The sequence below is a fragment of the Pararge aegeria genome, chromosome 6, assembly GCF_905163445.1.
Source record: "Pararge aegeria chromosome 6, ilParAegt1.1, whole genome shotgun sequence".
NCBI lineage: Eukaryota > Metazoa > Arthropoda > Insecta > Lepidoptera > Nymphalidae > Pararge > Pararge aegeria.
Window position 1 is genome coordinate 11115875 of NC_053185.1, and position 25262 is coordinate 11141136.

At 36.1% G+C, this 25262-nt stretch overlaps 2 protein-coding genes across 5 annotated transcripts in view; both read left to right on the forward strand.

The window, feature by feature from the left end:
* Positions 1–11851, forward strand: part of LOC120624793 (RNA binding protein fox-1 homolog 1-like) — a 77681-nt gene extending 65830 nt beyond the window's left edge. For 3 of the 4 annotated variants that reach the window (XM_039891529.1, XM_039891532.1, XM_039891531.1), the window contains 4 exons: positions 1056–1116; positions 4139–4329; positions 5778–5841; positions 5931–11851. In XM_039891529.1, coding sequence (XP_039747463.1) covers positions 1056–1116; positions 4139–4329; positions 5778–5841; positions 5931–5975 — 361 coding nt within the window. In that variant the 3' untranslated portion in view covers positions 5976–11851. The remainder of the gene's footprint in view (positions 1–1055; positions 1117–4138; positions 4330–5777; positions 5842–5930) is intronic. The other variant, XM_039891530.1, reaches the window with a different exon arrangement.
* A 474-nt stretch (positions 11852–12325) lies between these two features.
* LOC120624676 (cGMP-dependent protein kinase 1-like) lies at positions 12326–23318 on the forward strand. Its single transcript, XM_039891349.1, has 11 exons — positions 12326–12542; positions 15111–15466; positions 16075–16358; positions 16506–16675; positions 17081–17319; positions 17672–17772; positions 18693–18909; positions 19464–19695; positions 20166–20264; positions 21144–21400; positions 23031–23318. Exons 1-11 carry the CDS (start codon positions 12438–12440, stop codon positions 23188–23190), a joined length of 2220 nt encoding a protein of 739 aa, XP_039747283.1. The 5' UTR covers positions 12326–12437; the 3' UTR covers positions 23191–23318.
* Positions 23319–25262: the final 1944 nt, after the last annotated feature.

Genomic DNA, 25262 nt, shown 5'->3' on the forward strand with positions numbered 1-25262 from the left:
TTTTGAGATTTTGATGTACTGTAAGGAACTTTCTATTAAATAAGAGTATTTTAGAAAATTTAGATGAATAGATTTTACAAATTGTTCGACGCATGTGCATACAATTTCCTCCTTCTTCATAGACTTGAATTAAACAACGGTAATGTTAGTTTGACATTTGATTGGGCAACTTCCATAACTTGGTGTTCCACAGTTAATAATTTAGTAATAGAAACAGTAAATAATAATTGGATACTATTAAAATACACTTCAGAGCTTTAAGTGTTACGTAGTTTGCATTAAATTAGCATAGCGGCATAACAATAATAATTTATTCTAGATTTATTCGAAGACACACAATAAGAGAGATAAAGTAAGTCAAAAGAAAATACATTGTATTCAATTGAAATGTAGACCTCGAATATTTTTTCATTATGAATAAAAAATAATGGCTAGCCTCTACAAGAGACTTTATAAAAATAGATGTATTAATACACAGATGTATACAAAGTCAAATCGTTATAAGAAATTTAAGTTATTATATACAAAGTTAGTTGAAAAGCCCATATACATACAGTATTCATGATAATTTTTGTTCAACAACTTTTTCCTGAGATCAATATATTTTGAGATACATCAAAACAATAACCATAACATCAAGTGTGTGTAATTAAACACACACCTGATGGTATGATCAATTAGGGTCACGGATTACTATGGCACCAGAATAATCTTTATGGTTCTAGATAATATTAAAACAACCATTAACAATTGGGGTAAAATAGAGTCACAGAATTGCCATGGAAACAGAAATAAAACTTTACGGTATTTAGATTATATTGAAACCATAAGTCAAACACATCTTCACCCACGAGTAACGCACACACATACAGGGCTCATGTCAGTGCTACCGATTATGTTTTTATCGTTATTTTTATATGAAAAGTCACTACTAAAAGTTTAATAAACATTTCTCTGAATAGATTACATTTGAAACTTTTTCTACGTAGTGTAGTAGAACCCGCTTTCCATGTGAGCTTGTATAGTTTACTTAAATTAACCTTTTTAACTTGCAGCGTATATTACGACCCGTTCTTAGCTGCAGCGGCTACAGCTGACTCGAACTACAGACTCCAGGTAATTGATCCCCAATATAATCGGTGTTTAAAAGGCATGAGTATTTATTACTCATGCCATTTAAAAATCAAATTTTAATATTTTCAAACCAATGGTTTTGAGTTGAGCCAAAATACTTTATATTATTTATTGAGATGTGATACGAAACGAAAGTTTCGTATATCGCAGCTATCATGCCAAACTAGCAAGAAGAGTTAACAATAACAGTTACGAGGTATAGCCTTTTAAGGCTTTATAACGGCTTCTTTATGCTATACTTACGCCTTATTACAATCTAAATCATAAAACCGAAGGACGTTTGATGGACGGTAGGACATTTTTGGTGTTCGTATTTCCAAAATTCACGGTTTTTTTTACAATCTGTGTCCGGCTCACTGCGTCTCGTTGTTGTCATCCTATTTGAGAAGTAACTAACGCTACATTTAGAGTGCGGAGTAGACTGTAGTTCAGGGCGCAATTTATCGTTTCTTCGAGCTAGGTCAACCTCCATTGCCACTATAGCTTCGCTACTCGTTGAGGTTTCGGTAACATTGGCTCTTTTATAGATCTCCTTTTTTCTGATTTAATTACTTAGATATGCTTCGAGCATAATTGTCCATTCACTCCCACAGCTTTCATATCAGCCCTATAGCGCCTGCCTGTTTCGGCGATAATTTATCAATGGCAATACATACTGTACAAATACTCGAGCCATAGTGGCAGTAGCTTCTATGCAGTGATGAAGTCCGGCCGTAGAAGGAATGTGTTATTGACGTCTGTCAGATGGATATATACAGTTCACATAACCTAAAAAGTGATCTTTAAACATTTAATTTAGCGCAAAATTCTAACGTTTTTCATAAGTTGAAGTCTACTTCTTAAGTCTAGTTTCTATCGTAAATTTAACGCCACTTCAAAGTTACATCGTCTATTTAATAATTACCTGTTAGAAATGCATTCTTTAAACGGTCTAGTCGTATAGAGTACGGTTAACTTTTCGTGCTAGTTGGGTGGTGAACGTCCGTATGTTGTTGCAGGCGGCGAAGCCCGCAGCAGAGGTAAAGTCGCGCGGTCGCCCTCGCCCGATATGCGACCAAATATCCATACTATCTATCGCTTTCTAATTCATGTTCCACCACGCTAGTACAGTTTGATAATTTAATAATTTTGAAGTGAGTGCTGGGATTTTGGTTGCTGTTTTATTAGTGGTCCCGTTGATTGGTCCATGTAACGCAGGGTGCACTATGTGTTGTGGTAACAGAACGCGACGGTGCTTTCTGCTCAGTTGGTCTTTGTCCGATAGTAGTGGTGGGTGATTTAGTTCTAGGCGTATGCGCAAGCTGTGAGTTGACAATCAGACGCTAATGTCTTTCATGCTCCGAGTAGAACATTGAGCCCACAACACTGAATAGTATTACTTGCCATTCTATAAAAATACTAACAATCACCGAGTATTTAGTATAGTGTTTTACATAAACTCAGCAATTCATCTTAGTTTGTGACAGCCATGAATATTGTTTTCTTTTTATTACCTACTGCATGACAACTTCTATCAGCACCTAATTTTACCTGTTTTCCTTTACATCCAAATTCTTCTGCATAACATTTTTTCCTATTATTGCATCCTCGTAATTTGCTGCAGAAAAATTTCTTTTAACGTGTAGGTTTGTGGTACACGGACGTTGCATGGTAATGTAAATAAAGTATACGTCGATTTATTTATTTTCTTATTATTTTTTTGTTTATACTTACGCATTATTATGGCTTTACTCTCGATAAAGCGAAGTTCATCTGAAGAAAACGCGGTAAGGGTATCATCTAAACCGTGTTTCTAAGTAAAAATCATTAATTTGAACATAATAGATTTAACTCATTATAATGTATAAACTAAGTATGGATAAGACATGTTAATACCTATATATTAAACGTTTTTTATGCCTTTGTGGGCTCATTGTTCAATGTTTTTCACTAGGCATATTCCTATATTAGGTGCCGACTTCATAATTATATGTAAAAACTGCAATAAATATTAATAGGGTTCTATTAATTTGGTACGTCGCTTATTAGTGTAGGATATAGATGAAAAGTCTTTCTTTCTACCGTGGCCGAATTCGGATAGTGAAACTGTTCTGAAGTCAAGCGTCTATATAATCCTTGTGATTAAAAACTAGATGAATCGAAAATGTGGCACGATAAAGAAACAAACGCATAAATATACAGGTTTAAGTCTGCGTGCGAATGAGAGAGTAAATTACAATATTTTCATAAAAGCTTGCATTTATCGTAATACTCTTAAAATCTATATCTCTTCCTCTCGTAGGCTACTTTTCAGAAGTTGCTATAAGTTTAAACAGAATTTTAATATTAATTTTAGCAATTAAATATCACTATATTCAACGGTGAAGGAAAACATCGTTAGGAAACCTGCATGCCTGAGAGTTCTCCAAAATGTTCTCAAGGACGTGTGAGGTCTACTAATCCGCACTTGGCCAGCGTGGTGGACAACAGCCTAAACCCTTTTTATTCTGAGATGAGACCCGTGCCCTGTAGTGGGTCTGTAATGGGTTGATGATAATGATGATGATGATTAATTAATTAATTAAACCCCAACGCAAAATCTACGGGGTGTTATAAGTTTGATATGTCTGTGTGTGTTTGTGTGTATATCTTCAGCATTGTATTTCCCGAACGGGTTTACCGATTTTGATTTTGTTTGATTTGTTTGAAAAGTGTCAGGAGTGTTTCTGGTTATGTTTGATAAAAATTTGTCCAAGATAGCCGCGATATGGATATCAAATGAGGAAAGTTAACGAATGAAATGAAAAATAAAAATATTTCTTTTTTGTGTTTGTTTTGTTGTTTAGATTTATGAGGAAATTGGAATAATGACCGGTACCAAGGACCTAACAAATTATTTTTTTATTTGGCTCACACATAATTTTATGTAAACATTATGTAAAGGGTTTTTTTTAAATTTTATTTATTAATAATTTTACTTTTAAATTGTTCACGCACGCAAATGATACATTCGAGGTCGTATTAGGAATCGGCGTGGTTGCAGGCGGCGGCGGCAGCGGCGGCCGCAGCGGCACCGCTACTGAAGTCCCCGCTCACGACGGCGCAGCACGCGGCGGCGGCGGCCGCGGCCGCTAACTACGGTGCGGCCGCGCGCGCAGCCGCCGCCGCCGCCAGCGCCGCGCCCGCACCCACCGCGCTCACGCCGCTAGGCGCCGCGTGAGTATTCAAACTACCTGCGCCGGCCTTATAGCCCTTGATCAAAAAAGGGCAAGATTGGTTTTGGCGTTACTTCACTACGTCACCGACATTCCAATTCTTCACTTATCGACAGGGGCCGTTCAAGTATTACGTAAGCAGATTCTTTGCGATTATTAATCCACTCCTCCCGCTCGCCACCCCTTGCTTACGTTAAATTTGGTACAATTGATTGATTTATGAGCAGCAGTTATAAGTCTAGAATTAAGGAATAGGTTTGGAATAGAGGACTGTAACGCATCTACTACATTTAAATAAACTTTATTGACACGGTATTTAGCATAGAGTAAGTTACAAATATTATAATCTTAAGTAATATTCAAAAAAAAAAAAAACTTCTTTTAAATTTTTGGTATTATATTTAATATTAATTCCAATTTACAGTCCATGACACCTGAATCCATTGATTCTAAGTTTTCGATGACATTGGATGTTGTCTGCTCACTTTCATCCGATGACGATTTTCGAATGTTTTCATCGTTCTCATGCTCTGAAGTTTTGAATAGTGCATATTCAAAACTTCAGAGCATCAAGATGTTGAATGTTCATTAGTACGACGAGCAGCCTCCCTTATAGGCCTAAATTTTTTATAAGTGTGCGTGTTGATTTGATAACGTATTCGTTATTTGTAGAAATTACTGCTGACGTAATTACTATCTCGATCCCCCCGACCCCCGTGTCGCCCGGGTGGCCCCTCTATAGTGCTTAAGTAATACTTGAACGGCCCCACACCATCAAGCTCCTACCAGACACGGCGGCTTTATAATAACAGTAGGACGCGATTAAGAGCTATTGGTAGCGCAAAATATATATTTATCAGTAAACTATTTTGGGTGCAAGCAATGATAAAAGTGAGATATTTAGGACGCACCCGCACGCATGTTTGGAGTAATTGACGCCCCACATACATAGCGATCCGACACCATTAGACAGCCTGCCATATAATTTCAAACAAGTATGCATCCTCTAACCTCGGTGTTGGTGGCGGGCCGTGCAATGAAGAAACGCCTATTGTCGTTTGACGTAATTTGGTCAAAGACTTTATACTGTATAACGTTTTTATTTACACTACAAGTTAGACGTTGTGACAGGTGTGTTACGTGGCAAGTGAAGATGCAGTCTAACCTAGATACTAGTTATATTAAACCACATCGTAGGTAAAGCTCCTTTTGCAGATGTCTGAACTCATGGGTGAGGGGAAACCATCGCCCATAAACAGAGCTAAACTTCGCAGGATATGCAAGGAATACGTCAACCCCTGTGTCTTTCAACCTGAAGCGTTGATGTTAAATCTCATCTGCCTTTAATAACTCCGGAAACCGCGCCCTTCAGACTGGATTATAAAAAAGCTACTTAAAATAATCATGGCGGATGAATGTCAATATTAAAATTTTATTTTTATTCCATAGGTACGGCAGGGAGTATGCAGATCCGTATCTAGGCCATGGAATAGGTCCGGTAACAGGATACGGGGTAAGAGTAATTTTGTATACAACATGCTTGGTTTTGAAGTCTTGTGTAGAGGCAGTATTGAATACAATATTTCTTCTGCGTTGTTACAGACTGCGGTCTACAGAAGCGGATACAACAGATTCGCACCATATTAAGCCAGTGGAACAAAGTAGAATTTTATTACTCGAATATGTAAACTACCTTCGTCATCCTTACGTAACATGACAATGAACTCTCTTTGTAAACGTACAAAAATAATTATAGGTATCAATAAAAGTGCTAGCCGATTACTATTTAAGTGAGCTTGGATAGCAGTCGATAGGCAGGCGAGCGAGCCCTCAGGGGCCCGGAACTTATGAATACCAAAGTCATTAAAATTTCTAACAGAAATAGTTAAGTTGAACTGTATTGTAAATTATGTGAGAGATGCATATACAAGTGCGAGCAGCTAACAGAAAGTACAGTCGTTCTTTTAGATATTTGTAAGAGTTACTATTTTACTAATACACGTGATTGGAAATTTATACCTACATATTATTAATGTACGGTATAATATAGCGTAGTTGTTATATTCATACGATTGACAATAGAATATTTTCATGTAACGATATTTAGTGAGCTTTGCACTTGCATATCATAGAAAAATTGTAAATATTGAATTCGAGCACTTTTTACTAATTTATCAAAATACCTACTTTTTATTTAAATGGATCATTTAATACGCTTTCCAATGTAGTAGTGCGCTGCAATTCAATTTTTAATGAAACTGTTACTAAAGAGATGTATCCCGCTATTCATACCACGGTTCCGTGGAGCTTGTAGTAAAACTGTCTTCATCAAAATTTCTTTCATCGTGAAATATTATTTTTGATACTGTTTTAATTTCACCTGTATTTTATAAACGTATAGTCCTATAATTATAATACAAGTTGTTTGTATTCAAGTAATGAATACGTGTCTCTTATATACGTTTAATACGTAGGTAGCCGTTTTGTAGTATATTTTAATAACGTTTACAATGTGGTGCGAATAGATATTGGTGCCATTTATTTGGTTGTTATTTACAATTATATCCTCATAATGTATTTTGTGTGTAACCATTACCTACAGTAGTCATAGATCTTAGTTGAGTATTTGCTCGGTGCTTAAATACATACAAGGTTCCCAAATGTTGCAGTCTACCATAAACTTTTTAATAACCAATATATAAATATAAAATATTAAAGCTTAAAGCTTCCAGTTCCAGAAGAGGTTTGTGCTGCAATTACTCATTTAATTTTAACGTTTGTCGATTGCAACGTTTATATTTCCCTTGTAAAATACGTCTTCCTTCGAACAACCACCTGTCTCTATTCCAAGAACAGGTTAATGAAGAATCGCGATCGTCGCAACCATTCATATTGGTGGAAAAATTTTTAGTTACATCACGAAGAATAGTGGCGATCGCAATTATTGCCTCAAACCGACTAAGTCCGAGTAATAAGCTCTACAAATAGATGTTTGTTTCCACCATGCTACTTCGTGTACAGTCCGCTTTCATAGTTTAATGTTTACTTTGGAGTCCTGTAGAGTGGATCGAGTTGTTTATCGGTCGTTAGTTCTAAAATCTAATTTTACTAAAACATAGTTATATCGCTTTAGATGTAGTGTTTAAGTGAAAAGTACTCCATGGAGTTCTTACATATCACTGAGATTTCTCCTTGTAATTATGTTTTAATTCTACTACTGTATCTAATTTACAGTGCTATTCTATCTATGATACCTTCATTTTATGGAACAAATATGCGTACGGGTCCAACCCTTTAGACATCGTAATGTTTAGATCTAAAGTTTGCATTAGTATTGTAAAATATTGTAACATCTATGAATTCGCTCAACGTTTATACCAAAGCACAAAACCCATCGATTCATACGTTCGCGGCGCTTTGCATGTCATTTATTTCTTCTCATTAGATTTAATAGTCTTTCAGTTAGGAAAAACTTAAAAAATCTTCGAGTAGTGTATTGATATAATTTGGTCAAAAACAATTAGTTATTACGCTCGTTTTAATTTTAATTTCGTCATATAGAAATAGTTGGTGCCTGAATATATTTTTGTGATCAAATATGTTACAGAAGATCTGAAACAATTTCTGCTTGCTGTGTCCACTGTTCAGTGATGTCTTTTTGGGTGACTCATAATGATCGAATGTTTTTAGGATTTTGTTCTCTCGTACATTTTCAATGTATCGTGATTTATCGTCATTATGACATATCAATATAACCGTATGTTGCCCGTTTTAATGTTTTAATGTTTGTCGATCTTCGTTGTTAATTCGTAAGACAGCGCGGTGCCGTCTACAATAGCTTTAACTTGTATAAATAGGCAAACGTTTTGGCTCGCTTGTTAGTCTGATTTACTATAAAACATATTTGAGAATAATATACATCCACCGGTACGGGCGGCATAACATATTTCAAGTTTTAGGATTTCTAGTCTTTTTCGCGCACAATCGTATAGGTTTAAAGGTGCTTGATAGTTACGAAATACATTCGTATATCTGATTTGGAAACTTGTTTGTAAGGTTATTATTTTTGTGTCATATTTTCTTATTGCCGATCTGGTATCCTTCTCACCTAGTAGTGCCACTGGCTTTATGTTTTAGGTTAAAATGAGTACCGGCAAACATTTATGGATCCAAGAACCAATAATGATCAAACATTTCCATATTAGAAAGCAAAAAAGCTTAAATTATGCGATAATTTAACTGCCTTAAAAGTTTTTAACGAATCATATAAATTATTATTTTTATTATTCATCAGCGTCTTACACCCATCAGAGTAACTAATCAAGCTTATAAAACTTTATTTAACTTTCTAGGAAAGTACAAGTCTGTCAAAGGACTAAACACACAGATATTTGGTTTTCCAAAATGAAAGATTTACGCCTAGTGTATGTGACGTTTGTTCACATCAAAATTAACAGTAACAATCCAGATCAGCAGCTTTTGGGTCGAATTTTGGGCCCTACCTGGGTTGTGGACACTATAGTCTTATAAATGGGTGGTCCCAGGTTCGATTCCTGGCAAGGACAATTTGGTAATTTATAATTTCCGAATTTCCTCTGTTCTGGTGGGAGTACGATGCCGCGTAGAAACCGATTAGTGGTATAGGTTTAATAAAACTGCCATATCCTTAACAGTCAGTAACTTAGACTGCATCATCGGTCTAAATTGAGGACAAGATCTTATTTGTAGTGGAATAAAAAAAACATTGAAAATCTTTCTAATGTCATAAATGAGTTCGTTATTGGTCTCAAGGACCGTTTTGTCTGGTCCTCCGTTATTATTATACGTTACTGTAGTCATGTTGCAGCTTCGAACAACACTTGTGCTTTATTGCTAAATACTCATGCGTGAATGTGTAATTTTAAGATATTTAGTTTTTCTCTAGTTTATTATTGATTTTGTAGGTTTTTTTAATTAATGCAAGTTCGTATTTTAAGTACAGAAACTTAAGTACATGTGATTCTTTACGATGATTATTTTTTATTATAATTTTGCGTAAATCGATGATGTCATAAACATTTTACTAATCAATCGTTTTTTTAATTGATTATTATTTTCGTGTGAAAAGTAGACGCTGCGGATTTTAAAGAAGCACTGATACACCTCGAGGTGGGGCAGGGTTAGATTTAAGATAAGCAAGCTCTCTGGCTGCCCCTCTTGAGCCTAAAATCGCCACGTCTACTTGAAGTCGTTTTCTCTCTAGATCAATGCCGATTTTTATATTGGATATTGTTTCAACATTTTTAACGTGATTTTTCATGAAATATAAAATATAAATCAGAATATACGAAATAAATTATTAAGATTTTAGGTGTTTCATAAATCTAAGCCAAATTGTTGTTACTCGGAGAAAAATCTGAATTTAAATGACATATCTGACAAAATGGTTAGTGTGCTACAATAAGGTTTTGAAAAGAATTCATCAAAATCAATGTATTATAAATATAATAATCGTTAAATTAAGAATATGGTGTATTTTGTATCAACAATTGTTTCTCGTTTTTATGAGATGTTAAATCAATAATTCGGAACCGTTCATTCGATACCGCTGTGCACAAAACAATCCGTGGCTGCCGTTGCATTGGTGACGACACACGAATGACGTTTTCCTCCGCACTGTCTAAACTTTCTGTCAATTGAACCGCTGGCTTACTGTCATGTCCATACAAAATTTACGAGTGTGCAACCGTCGTCGTTCGCAAATGATGAATGTTGTATGGATTTGAAAGGTTGTCGCTGGTTCGCAACTGCCATAAGAAGTGTTACAGTACGGTGGCAAATCGTGTGCCGAGACCGCGCGTCCGCCACACTGTATATAGTGTTATCGGCCACGCTGCCGCATGTTGTGCTAATTATTTGGACCTTAGGGTTTATATTGTTATCGTAGCGAGATAATAAGTATCACTTGTTCGTCAATTGCACTCGTCGCTGTTCAGTTAGAGTAGTATACTCGAATATAAGCAGGGTTAGTATTAACGCGTGTCCAGATCATTTTCGGGATCGTAGACGTGCCACCGCACTCAGGGTGATGCACGATACTGTAAATTTTATGGCACGTCTACGAATCAGGATACAATTGGTTTACGTAACGCATTTCGCCTTTATGGGAGTACGTAGTTGGTATTGTTTACGCCCGATATTTACTGAAGCGCAGGCGAAGAGTGGAGAAAAGAGAAGAGTAAGTTAACGTGTTTCCTCCACAGGGGAAATTAGATGTGCGCTGGTTAACGCCAGGCCGTGGTGAAATAAAGTAACAACGTTGCTAGTTGGCCGCAAACCGCTAACATCTCGAATCCGCTGCGTTCGCGACATCGATAAAATAAAGATCTCCCCTCTCCGCTTGAACTGTGTCTATTTAAGCTATGGAGTAGGGAGAAATGGGAATCATTTTAAACCATTAGTAATTTACGAAATGTCTATCTTCTCCACCCGTCTCCGCTTCGGAAGAAGCTTCGTTCAGCAAGCTAATCGCGTGACTTTTTATAATTGATTTCTGAGATAGGTAACTCCGAACAAGACAGAAAATGGAACAAAACCGGAACCCCCATGAGCTAAATCTACTTAATTGTTCCATCGTTCGGCTGCAGCCCCATTTTGCAACTAGTTTATCGCTGGTTTGCCTGTCATATATTATAGTTGTCTCATTCATACCACGCGTACTTTTTAACGGCTAATTTGCAGAAAAAGTGCGGCAGGGATTTGATCCAGTCTGCGTCAATCAAGAGTCATCATGGCACTCAGCTGCAAACTATTTGCCTAGCCAACAAGCACCAGTTATATCGCATGAAAGTATTTCTGCTACGCGCTATGCACGTTCTATACATTTTCACCCGATACAATTGGTTGTTGTCTCGTATTCGTGCTGCACACGTATTTGGTGTGCTTTGCTATTAATGAGTCAGCAGCCTTCGTTTGTAGACGGTTGTTCCGTTAGCTGTCGTGAGCAGATTTGCCTGTCGTTACGCGGCGCGAGCTTTACGTAGACCTCGGCACATGGTCACACGCGACCCTGCGTTGACTAGACCAGAATTTAGACTAATTACCGTGCTCAATCTCCGTATCTGTATGTTGTACGTATAATGTTAAAACTTAATGTTTTAAAATTTTTTATTATACCTAAATACCTACGTTTGTTATACCTAATGGATGTCTTCCGTTTGGCACATTTTATAGGATCAATGCACATTTTAATATAGCGCGGAAGCCTAGGCCGGCTGGCTGGCGCGGATTTATTATTTTCTTGTTATTGTCAATGATGTTTCGAGCCGAGTGCACAGCGACACTTCTCATGCGATTTGTGATAAAGTAAATATTGAAATGATTTTTTTCGTGTGGCAATTTTATCATATAATGCAGAGCTGATTTTCTGTACTATTGTAAATATAATTTTTTTTTAAATCAAAAATGTTGAATGAAGTGAATCATTTAAAGCCTTTGGCATTGTGTACTCATTTACGTTATTAATAAATTATAGTATGAATTGACTTGTGTTTTTATTTGCGGAACCTTTTATGTGCGTGTCCTAATGACGATGATATGATGTTCGCTCTTAAATGATATTACCCAAAAACCACAAATAAGTGACCTACTTAGAATCATTATTTTATGTGTAATAATCTTCCTCATCCTTGGACATAAGTCCGATCGGTTGAACTTCCTATTTTCGATACGGTCTGTGTGAGGCGAAAACATCATAAACTATATTATAATAAGCAAGATTTAAAAAACGTCGGCTTAGCGCTCGTATCGGCAGCTGTAGTCGCTAAACGTTATATGTGAATTCGACACGGTTAGGAATGATTGGTAAATAATGACGGCTTTAATAATGAATAGTTTTGATTTGGTGGAAAGATAATATTTATGCTGATAAGATAGCAAGGTTCCTTGATAATAAATAGTAATCATCCTTAGTATGGAATAATTAAAACAATCGGAATGGCAAGATTATCTAGTGATACGGGCTGCTCGTGCGCCGATTGAAACAGTATTCCGAACAACGCGAGTGCTTAGCGTCGCGTCAAGTTAGCTCTGTTACAATAATGCACTAACTGGGAGTGCTAAGATATCAATATGGTGTTGTGTCCGCCTTTTAGGTGGTCCTCCAAAGGAGGATTCAATCTGACTACCCCTTCGCGAGACCGGAGTAACACCGATGAGAGAAGAGAAACTATTGTTGTAAGTATTTACTTTTTTATGGAACTCTAAATTTCCTAAAAGTAAGTGCAAAGAATTGAGTTTTCATCGCAATAGAGAAAGTAATGATGAAACTTAACCCTTGTTTCATTTAAGGAGACAGGTTTTCCATGGTTTAATTTGAGTAGTTAGGCCTAGATAATAGCGGTAAAATAACGTTTTGTTAAACGTTAATAACAATTAATAAGTAGGTAGGTATGTATTAACGGTAATTGTATTAGGCACCTACATAATTAACTATGAAAAGGTATTTAATCGTTATAAGTGCTGAGCAATGGGCAAGATTAATGAATATGGATCTTGTACAACTTATTTCAATTTATTAACATCGATAATTTTAATTTGCATTAAAAATTACAAAATAATTCATCGCCTTCATCTAACGGCAGCGGGATTCTGGATCTGGGTGCGATTCTCAGCAACGTTACTCGACTAATCTAACCACTATTTAAGTTACCAAGTAAGTACTTACTCTATCTCACCATTTCTCTGGGCTACCATCATACGGTCTCGAGGCTTCTTGGTACCTACGTCGAGTTATAAAAATTATTGTGAATAGGTACCCCATCGCTTCGAACCTTTTTTCAAACCAACCTTCTATATCCCTACCGTGTATTTCACTACGGATGAGTACCTACCTAATAATAGAGTACTAAATAGCTAAATAGCTTCAATAGCCAAACTGAATACAGTTCTTGCAACCAGTAGCTTGCACAAGGTATTTGATCGAACTATATGGAAATAAATTACTTGTTATTAGTCATCAGAAAGCTTAGATATATAAAGCGATGCATAAAAATAATAACTACTGTTCCGTTATAACTCGAAGATTAGAAAGGATTCGATTTATTTATTGTCAAAAAGCCCTAAATATGACACAGCGTCTTACGTTTAGGCGGAGATTGTGTTAAACCACCAAGTCTAACCAGCGAAGAATAGAATAAACTGCAGGTGTACGTCTTGTATACCAATAGGCATGTCACGAGCCCAAGAAGATCCCAAGGTCAGTGCAAAAGCAAACTGAGATTATTGAACCGGCCAGGCCTACTGAACGTCCCCAACTTTGCTACAGAAAAAAAAGCAGAAAACGTGTGCGAGGAGGTGTCCTTTTGCAAATAGTGTGTTAAGAAGCAGAGGTTTTCCTTGAGGAAAAGAAGATAATGAAGATCCTCAAAGCACAACCAGCGACTGCCCGGTCTTCTGTCAAGATCAATGCCGCAAAATAAACTTTAGTTTTTAAATTAATAATTCAATAATTTTCAATGTTCTTGAGGGTACTATCAGTTACTAAAACGGACGCATTACCAAATTATGGTGTCCTAAATTGAAAGAAGCAGTGGCCTTTAAAATCCTTGTGCAGGTTAGGTTGGGCTACACGAGGTAGATTCCAAACGATGCAATAAGTCCTACTTGGTATGATGTAAGAAAGGACGTTTCTATTCGTGAGGAAACCTGCGTGTTTGACGTCTCCATAACCTACTAAAAGTGAAGTTAATAATCTGCACTTAGCAAGGTTGTGGACTACGGCCTAAGCCCTTCTAATTTTCAATGTGACCTGTGTAGTAAGTACCTTCCTTCCTTTCTTAGGGACTATTTAAGTTTGTGACACTTGGTCAGGGAGGTAATACTTCAGGAAGATTCGACATACCTAATCCAGCACTACAAATAATAAACAATTGATGTTAATATCCTACCTACTTATACCATACATATTTATAAACATAGGTAGGTAAATAGCTTTACAAGGTGGTTGTATATCGGTAAAAATCAAATCACTTAATTCTGATAAATTACTTTATGATAAATTGAAATTGCCAAGAAGATGCAAACATAGATAAGACTGCCTTTCCAAGAAATTATATGTTCTTTACCTAACATATATAAACGGGGAATAAACGCGCCCGGAAAACTATTATTTTTAGCATGAACTTTATTTTTCCGAATTCACCATTTCTTAGTATTAACTAATGCTCTAACACTTATTGGTAGCGAATTATCACCTATATAACGAAAACAAAACGAGATACGCACATCTTAGCCTTACTGAGTAAATAGGTAAGTATTTACTATATTTATTTACTATATTTGGAAACGATATCGTTAAAGTTGCCGGCATAAACTGGATGCAAATAGCCAAGGATAGAGACCGGTGGTCATCTCTGGAGGAGGCCTTTACCCTCGCATGAGAGGGGTTCCTGCTAGAAGTTATATAACACCAGATAACACTTATTAATTGAATCACTTGTTATTTTTTTTATTTTTCTGTTTATTTTGTATTGTTGATGTTATCAGTATGTTGTAAGCAAGAATTAAAAGGCTTTTTTATTTTTTTTTATTTATTTATTTTTATTTTTATTTATTATTTGGAAACTTCTGTTAAGTTTAGAAAAATAGCTCATGTACCTATTCTTAAATTTCTATTTCCTAATTCTTAATACCTTATAGGTCTTGCATCTCATAGGGTAAAGGATGTAGAGCTATTAAATCACGCTGCTCGAATGCAGTTCGGCAAGCTACATTGCTCATAACTTAATATTAATTTATTCACAGAAATTACCAGAAAGTATTCCCGATGAACCAAAGATTGACGGCACTGTTACTAACGGAAATGTTACAATATTCAAAAAAAGTATCACATTATCAGTTGATCCAGGAGGGTCGAGCAAAAAATCTAGTTATATGAGCATTCAAAGTGAAAAATCACGTCATAGTTACAGAGACTCAGAAGTTGAGTATTTGGAAGACCGGAAAAGCAGTACAGGTCGTAAGACCATTTCAGATCTGGTTCAAACTGATCCTGATAAACGCAGACAAAGGAAGCGCGGCATCATTGCTCCGCATGCGCCTCCTGAAACTGGGAGATTTAGTGGCGATTTACAATATGACAAATTTACAAAGGATGAGAAGTAAGTATTATAGGTATTTTAAAACTTACCCCCATTTCCCATCGCGCTATTTGCAATTCTACGATGAGAATGAGAATTGATAGGTAGGTAAATACTTTTTTACGATACTTATACTTACCGAAGTGTTCACGAAATATTTATTTTAACCAACTTCAAAAAAGAAGTAGGTTCCCAAAAAAAGTATTATAACCAAAAGTAAGTTCCTGGGTAAGTTTGTATATTTCGGCGATGGTCACGCATATTTATTTTATTGGGCGACTAATTCGAACGCGTGCAAGTGCACACATTCAGACTCGTACCTCCTAAGTAGATAACCTATGTCCAATGGCGTGCATACAGTGTATGCACAGGGTATGCACTAAGCGGGCAATAGATATAAACTATAAAAAATCGCCAATCTGTGTTATAAAAAACATAAGGATAGGCGTTGTGAGTTATAAGAAGCCTACCCTAAATAAAGTTTTTATAACTCGTACTGGAGATTTTCTTCATTATATATCGTCTATATACCCTGTGCATACTCTCTAAGCGCGCCACTGTCTATGTCTAGGTGCAAATTTTTAAATCTATTAATTGAGCCTTAATCATAAATGTAATAAAATTTGCAGGTCGGCAGTACTAATAAAAAAAGCTATTATGGCAAATGAGTTCTTAAGAAACATAATGGATGACGAGCGACTTCTCTCAGTGGTAGAGGCTATGAGTCCACAAGAGTACCCTGCGGGTAGTCTCTTAATCCGTGAGGGAGAGAGTGGAAGCCACTTATTTGTTTCCGCACACGGTCAGTTTGAAGTGCTAAAAGGAGGACACGTGGTAAAAAATTTTGGTCCCGGAGAAGCATTTGGCGAACTCGCAATTTTATATAAAGCGAAAAGATTTGCCTCCATAAGGTGTAAGTTTTGCACTGACTTATTTTCATACAGGAATAAGTTATATTATATAAGCTAATAAAAGGATATTTAAATAGGCAGATTTATACCTAAGTGCTGTGCTATGCTATATACTGAGCTAGTTTTGAGTTGTCATTATTTATTTCTAGGTATAACAGAAACAAAAGTATGGATACTGGAAAGGCGAGTATTTCAAAGAATTATGGTGCGTAGTGGTCGCCAGGAACTGGAAGACAACATTCGATTCCTTGCTTCTGTGCCCCTTCTTCAAGGCATTCATCCAATAGAATTAACGAAGATTGCCGACTTTTTAAAACGGGTTTGTTTTGTTGATCTTATTAAACAATAAGTATCTTCATTTTTCTATTAGGAAAGCGTACCATTTCGTAATTACGAACGAGTAATTATTTTTATTATCCGTTTAAGTCAACCTGTCAAATTGGGGTTCTTTATTAAGTTACGATAGTAAAATATTAAATCAATGTACCTAAGTATAAGTTTAGGCAGCAACTACTTTCATGGGTAATGATAAGGACACAGTCTTAAGTCCTCAACTTACAGGGACCGAAGCAAAAGCTTAGGTATACTTACATAATACATGATTGGAAAAATTACCAAAATACCTCGCAGAAATATAGCACCAATCTCAAGTACCTACCTAAAACATCAGCACATTTCATGCAGAGAAATTTAAGTAAAGTTTAAAAAAATATTGTATTTACAGGAGTTCTTCTCGGCGGGAACAGTGGTGGTTCGACAAGGTGACAGAGGAGACAAATTCTACATAATCCGTGGCGGTGAAGTGGTGGTGACAAAACGCGAGGAGGATGCGGGTGAACGTCGCGTTGGATCCCTGGGCCGCGGCAACTATTTCGGCGAACAGGCCCTGCTGCACGAGGATCGAAGACTTGCAACAGTTACCGCAATGCCTCCAGGCGTAGAATGTCTTACGTTAGAACGCGGGTATGTGTATTTTTTTTTGTTGTAGTATTAACTGTTTGTGATTGACGGACCTGTACACAGAGTCACAGTTCGCGGGGTATGTGAAAGAAAAGGCCCGCAAAGTGCCTCAATGAAGAAATCTGAGTCGGAGGTGTTAAACCTGATGTACCTGTACACCGGTTACATTGTTATAAAAAAAATGCTGCTTTGCTTTGCTGGTAGTACTTTTCCGGACGAGCTTTGTCACAAAAGCTCTACTATTACTGTCTACTTCAGCATTGGCTTTCGCCAGTTTAGTTTTGTCTAAAAAAATAATAATTAATGGCGTGACTAAATCCAATCATTTTCATTAATTGATATCTGTTAATTACAGTCCATTTACTGAGCTGCTGGGTAACTTAGAAGAATTGAAAAATGTAAGACACTCTGATCCAAGGCCATCGCAACAGAAAAAAGTATCAGTTGTGAAAAGTGGTAAGGTTAATTACTTTGCTCTAAAAGCTAAAGATGGATATTATCTATATAAAAGAAGTCTAAAGATACCACTAATAATGGCACGACTGAAATAATAAATTTAACTATAAACATTATTACAATATAAATATATGGATGATGCATTAATACCCAATTAGGGAATTAAAAAAATTATAAGTACCGAGGCTATTCGCGTATAAGTATGTGATGACAAAATGCCAGATAAGATATCCAACTTGATGACTGATTCAATAATAATTATAAATAACAATTTTTAGTATATCTTGGATTTGTTATTGTTTTAAAGAATATTTTATGGTATGGGGAATATGGAATACGAAACTTCTAACTTATAATGAAATTTAATTTTCGATTTAAGTATTTAGACACAAAAAAAGATCACAAAGTTATCTAAATTATCTGAATCTTCATAACGGTCTTCATAAACTTCATATCGGTGACTAAAATACGGAACGAAGAAATTCGGAACTGAAATTTTGCCTGCCTTTCAGTATTCTATAAGGATGTATATCGGAGAGTGTTCTCAAGAACTGTTTGATCTAGTTCCCCTCTCACCTTTTTACCATCGTACCGCGAGACACCGCAAGAATGCATCCCTACGTGGTTGGTGCGTGTTAATTTTATATTAACGCATACCGAGCTCTTTGCATCTTCGTTTCTGATTCGCACCGCAAGAACCTAGAATGCCCTTCCATTTTCCTCAGTACCTACAATATGATAACCTTTAAATCAAAAGTGAATAGGCATAGCTAGGCAAGCGCGCTCCACCTTAGGGTGCATCATCAGATATGATTGCAGTCAAGGTAAAAAATATATAAAAAAAGTAGTTTAGGTTGTTTTAAGTTTTTTAGCACTTAAGTAAAATTATACAGATACTTAATGTATCTAACTTTTGACAGAATTTGAATTTGTGGAGTTAAAGGACCTTGAGATCGTGGGCACAATGGGTGTAGGTGGTTTCGGGCGAGTAGAACTAGTGCACTATAAACGAGAACCATCGCTAACATTCGCTCTCAAATGCCTCAAGAAAGTTGACATGGTACAGCAACAGCAACAGGAGCATGCCTTTAACGAGAAATTTATTATGATGGCGTGCAAAAGCAGGTTTATTTGCAGGTAGGTAAAAATATTTATTTTCTTCTGCAACTGAAAAGTTGCAGTTTGTTCAAATACATCACTGGTGAAATTCGAACAAGAAATTTGTTACATTTTTATGATGATGATAGGGAAACACGTATTTTTGAAGACTACGACACGATTTCTGAAGTGAAAGACGAAACGCCTATTATATTATATTTATTATACGAGACTATAGACAATAACACATTCCTTGCGAAGCAGCAGATATTATGATAATTGTAAACGTCAGATTTCAATTGCAAGGTAAAATATAAAATATTTAAAAATCTACTAACTTTAATAGTCTTATGACGAAAATAATTTAATTTAGTAATTTGAAACTTTATTTTTTTCGGCTCTTCTTTAAGCAAAAGGCTATTTTTTGATGCACCGCACCTCGGGCACAGAGTACAGATAATATCTATAATATCATAATAATATTTACACAAACTCTATAAAGTCTGCTCGATAGTTTGTTTCAGATTTTAATTCATAGGTACTCACTCACGTGCGAATGATCTCCATTTAATCAATAACTTTATTATTTACAGACTTTATCGTACCTTCAAAGACAACAAATATATCTACTTCTTGATGGAGCCAGTGTTGGGCGGGGATGTATGGACCATTTTGCAGAAACAGCGTTACTTCCCTGAAAATATTGCGCGTTTCATGTCAGCTTGCGTCGTGGAAGCATTTCAGTACTTACATTCTAAAGATATAATTTATCGGGACCTGAAGCCGGAAAATTTGATGCTGGATAAGCAAGGATATATTAAATTGGTAGGTTACCTAACATATTGTGGTTTAAGTTATATCATAAGTTGTTGTCTGTGACCTTTCCACGTATTATGAACAGATTTCTATAAAATTTTACACAAGGAGATAGTATCGTGGTATAGGATAAAGTGAACTTTTTTGCCCTAAGAGCGGACGAAGCCCGAACGGCTATTTTATATACCTAATATAAAGAACGGACATTCTAGCGAACAGTATCAAATGCAATTAATAAAAAATGCCTGCAACAATTTTGAGTTATTAAATACTTAATTAAACGAAATATTTGATACCAGGTTTCATACCACTGGGAAAAAAGTTGTTTAAAATATATGCTACTCTCAAGGCACCATGTCTGTCATCGACCCGTTGCCCTGGTTGTTTGTTCACTGCTGCGTGAATACAGGACTGTAAAAAATGTTAAAAACTAGATACATATATGTTAATTTTAACATATATGTTTTTGCTGTTTGCAGGTTGATTTTGGCTTTGCAAAACGTTTATCAGCAAACAGCAAAACTTGGACATTTGCAGGCACTCCTGAATATGTTGCGCCAGAAATTGTTCTGAACAAGGTTTGTATCATTCCCATATTAATTATAACATTTATTAGACTATATCTATGTTTCAAAAGAGCATCGTAAGCAAATCCCGATACCCCGTCTTGTTATGTTATCAAACGTTATGTTATCGAACTAGTATGTAGATAAACCGAAGCGGTGAGGCAGTCTAGTGGCAAGGACTTCAGCCGCCCTTTAGGGGCGGCCGAGTTCGATCCCCTAGTATACAGTGGCGTGAAATTCATTCATGCACAAAAGCACTGCCTACCCTAAAATTGATATATAACTCGTATAGGAGGAGGGTTTTTGCCGTAGAATTTGAGGTAAATAAATATCACTTGCTTCTTCTTCTTGAAGGAAAATATCGTGCAGAGAAAACCTGCGTGAGTAAGAGCTCCCAATAGTGTCCTCAAAGCCGTGTGAACGCATTTGGCCAGCGTGCTGACTATACGGCCTTTTCATTACCCTTTTCATTCTGCCCTGTAATGGGCCGACAATGGGTTACACTAAGGATGATGTTGACATAATGTATTTATTAATAGTAGCTTTGTAACGGAGCTCGTCTGGGGAGTGGCGACGTACTTATTTCTGCCGCTAAGCAGCATTGTTGCAATGTTGTTTTCCGTTCTGAAGGGTGGGGTTGCTGGTGTAATTACAGGCACATTAGGCTTAACACCCACGCCTTTAATTGATGGACACAGGGCGGCATGTTACAGGACTTGTTCCTTGCATGCCCTGCGAAGTGTTGCTCTGTTTATAGGCGATAGTTTTCCAGTTACCATCAGGTGGGCCATCTGCTTGGTCTTTTATTTATATAAAAACGTCTACCGATCAAAACCACTTTGAAAGCCCGGCATAAGCGTGTGTCATATTTAGCTATTTGATTATTATCAGGGTCACGACCGTGCCGTCGATTGTTGGGCGTTGGGCGTGTTTATCCACGAACTTTTGGTCGGCAAACCCCCGTTCCGCGCGGCCGGGGGCGACCACATGAAGACCTACACGCTTATCCTGCGTGGCATCGACGCTGTATCCTTCCATCCGCGCGTGCCCAAATCTGCGCAAATGCTCATCCGCAAGCTCTGCCGCGCCGTACCTGCCGAGCGACTTGGATATTTGAAGAACGGAATTGTGGACATTAAGAATCATAAGTATGTTACAGTAAAATCCAGCCACGTGCAGGTCGTACTCGCTCACGAAAGTTTCCGTACCACTTTAAAAACGACAAAAAATCATGTCTGTTGTATGGGAGTTGGGAGTAGCCTTAATATTGAATATTTGTTTTATTCTGTTTTCTAGTAGGTATTTGTTGTTATAGCGGCAACATATAAAAATCGAACCGTCAAGACCGTAACGATGGACAGACAGACGGATGGACAGTTGTGTCTTAGTAACAGGTCCCTTTTGGGTACGTAACCCTAAAAACAAAATATCTTTGTATCTTTTCTTTATCAACTCCACCTACCACGAGGCTAATTAAGACACACTAAATTAAATATTATGCGCTTTCTAAATTTTCATGAGAAAATATAATATTTCTAAGCTGTAGCCTTTATATTGTCAACAAGGAAATTAATTTTCACAGTCATTTGATTTGGTTCTGGTTGCTGCAATCATAATCAAGAATCCAAAGGATAAAGAGACGATGTTCGTTTCTTCAAAATTATGATATTAGAATTCATCTTTTTTCGTGCATTATTCATAAATTTGTTTCTTCAAATCAAAAATTATTGAATTGAAGAAAACAAATTCTTAAACATGCTTGGAAATTTGAGCATTATTTTGACAACCTTCTTCGTGATAAATCGAAATTGCTGCACGCTATACAAATACATGCGAGTAAAGGCTGGTTAAAGTTGTATGAGAATCCATATCTGTTGTGGTTTAGTGGCCAAATAAATTACCAAGTGAACTCACCAAATAAAAAAAAAGAACGAACACTATTACCTACGCGGGAAAAATTATTGTTGTTGTTCATTATTGATTTTGAATCTAAATAATTCAAAATTAGTTCAAGTGAAGGTATGTCTGACAAAAGTAAATACTATACAAGCCTTGGCCACCACAAGGCATTGAAGGACTTATGTGTGACAATGCTTCTTTGCTGGCCGCTGCTGTAATGTACTAATTTCTCACATTTCTTTTATAGTTTTCTATTTATTTTGCTTGAAATAATAACTGCGTACTTGTTAAAAACCTTTAGTTACGCGTACAAGCATAATAATTTATTTTTTGATTTATTTAGGTAAACCATCAGATGATTATGACATTTTTCTTGTCCACGTTTTTATGTTTGTGAATGTTCAGGTTTTACAGAGTTTCACAAAGTTATATTTATTTATGTAGTACCAAAAATTTAAAATTAACATAAAAAGGACAGGACGTGCGAAGGAGATAAGTATATCTCTAAAGAGATTTCTTTCAGAAGCCCTCTATAAAATACAACATTTGATATGTTTACAAATAATTAAAAAAAATAGTACATTTAATATGTCTTAAATTTGTTTAAGTCAATTTATTTATTTATATTAATGCATTAGAAAAGATACGTCAAAAAATATTTTTAAAACCAATTTCTAAGATTAAAATGTTAAAAAACAAAATAAATTCAGATAAAATAGAAAAAATACTCATCAAAGGCCAAGTTTTAATTATACTTAATTATTTGAAATATAAAAATAATCTTTTATTTCGTATGCAAATATCATCTTGCAAAGTTTCACATCGAAGAAATGGTTTTTCTGTAATTTACAGGTTACAATTGGTTTTTATTTTATACAGATGGTTCCTCGGCTTCGACTGGGAAGGACTTCGGGAGGGTAAGATGAAGGCGCCTTTGATACAGCCCGTCGCAAGCGATCTCGACCTCTCAAACTTTGAGAAATATCCCAAGGACAAGTTGCCACCGGATGAAACATCTGGATGGGATATCAATTTCTAAAATCAGAACTGTGATGAAATTTATTACGTTTTATTATTGTTTACTTTGGAACGATTGAAACCGTAATCATAATTCAACCTTGCCTTATTATCATTATTCATTTATTTCTGTATATTTTTAGCAATAGAACCGTGATATTAAAAAAATGTAATATAATATGATTAGATAACTATACTGTATTTATTTATTTTCACCATAATGTCGGAACCTAAATCAAAACGTGATTCTAATAAGATTGGATGAAGAACTTGGACTACTTTTAATGTTATTATTTATTTTATTTACTACTAGCTGACCCGCGCAACTTCATCTGCACCTAGAAAAAACCCTAGAAACTAATTGCAGCGCTACCTACCAGGTGGGCCTGTTTTATTTCCAAACTATTATTCGCGGCCGTACGTGTTATTCTATACCCGTCGCAACTTCTAAACGATAGGTTCAATTTGAATATTTTAAAACTGAGTTTGCAGGTATATAATCAAACTTAATATTTATATTACTTTATTTCTTTCGCATTTATAATATTAGTATTTAGTAGGATGATACGCATGCATTCGATCGTTGTCCCATATGCCTCGTGACTTGCTGTTATCCGTGAAGAGTTATGTCCTTTATCTCCGATAATATTTATCAGATCTTCATTAAAATTAGACAGAACATGCTTGATAGTATAAACTTTCAAATAAAAAAAGAATTATAAAAATTGGTCGAAATTTAACGGAGCCATGAAGTAAAATTTATAAAAAAATTCATCCCATTTCCCGGAGGAAACTTATTGTTTATCGGGATAAGAAGTATTCTATATTTTGACCCGGTATATCAGCTACCACTATACCAAATTTTATTTGAATCCATTTAGTAGTTTTCACGTGATACCCGGACAGACAGACCGGTTTCAAAAAAAAAAAAAAAAAAAGAGAAAAAAAAGCAATAGCAAATAACTGAGTGTGAAACAATAAAAAAAAACTTAGGCCGAGAGCCTTCTGGTATTTTTATTTTACCCCGTAGGTATATGACAAAATATCTGTGCTTAGTGCTATCTAGTAATTATTCGAGAAAACCTTGGTACTCTAGCTTCTCTGCATTGTCATCGATTAATTACCTAGAGCTCTTAAGCTTATCATCATTATCAAACTATTTATCAACCAACTATCGTCTGCTCTCAGAATGTGAATAGCTCAGGCCGGCCATAGTCAAGCACGCTAGCCAAGAGTGGATTGGTTCACTTCAAAGGCGAACATTATGGTCAACTCTCAGGCATGCTAGTTTTATCCCGATGTTTTTCTTCACTGTGAAAGCAATTGATATTTAATTGAATGAAACGTAAAGCTTAAACAAGTTAGGGGATCGAACTCGGTCCGCCTAAAAGTAAGGCCGAAGTCACCACAAGGCTATCACCACTTATTCCTATATAAACTTTTACAAAAATAGGAGCTAAGAACGACAGCTTAGAAAATAAGATAATTTCTTATAATCGTTTTTTAGTTTTACCTCAGCACTCAATTTTGGTACTTCCTATTGTGATCGTAGGTTATTCATAAAACCTCTTACTTATATTGCCAAGTGAGCTTGAGTGATATTCTATTCTATTCGTTAATCGGCTATACTCATCTAACTACTATTTTATATATCGTCTGTATAAGTTCTAAGTTTTCTTAACCATTAAAATTTAAACAAATTAAAAAGAAATATAACGAGGAGATAATATGCTCTGTAGAAACCCGCATTTGTTTAAGAAAGCAGGGCATGTTCACGATAAGCTGAAATGTAGGTTGCAGGTCGACCTCGCGCTTCTATGCCGGTAAGCCATATGCATTGCGACAAAATACAACGCAGTAAGTAACAGTGTTCCTGTTGAGTTAAATTAGAAAATGCTAAAGGGCTATGACTTGTGGTAATCACCACAGGCAAATTGTAGAAATACTATACATAATAAAGTCATGGTCTACCGACAGCTAAGGCTGGTGTGTGTACTGTACGTGCATACATGTGACAGCCGCGAATCACAAGGTTCCAACTCGATTTGATTTGAACTCCAATCGCCAGTCGCCAGTACGTTTTCTGTTCTTCGC

Bases quoted from the DNA above. Each gene is read 5' to 3' on its own strand.
- LOC120624676 (XM_039891349.1), top strand. From the start codon at position 12,438: ATGGTGTTGTGTCCGCCTTTTAGGTGGTCCTCCAAAGGAGGATTCAAT. The intron at 16,676-17,080 runs GTTTGTTTTGTT...TTGTATTTACAG, and splicing joins TTGCCGACTTTTTAAAACGG to GAGTTCTTCTCGGCGGGAAC. The intron at 19,696-20,165 runs GTAGGTTACCTA...TGCTGTTTGCAG, and splicing joins AGCAAGGATATATTAAATTG to GTTGATTTTGGCTTTGCAAA.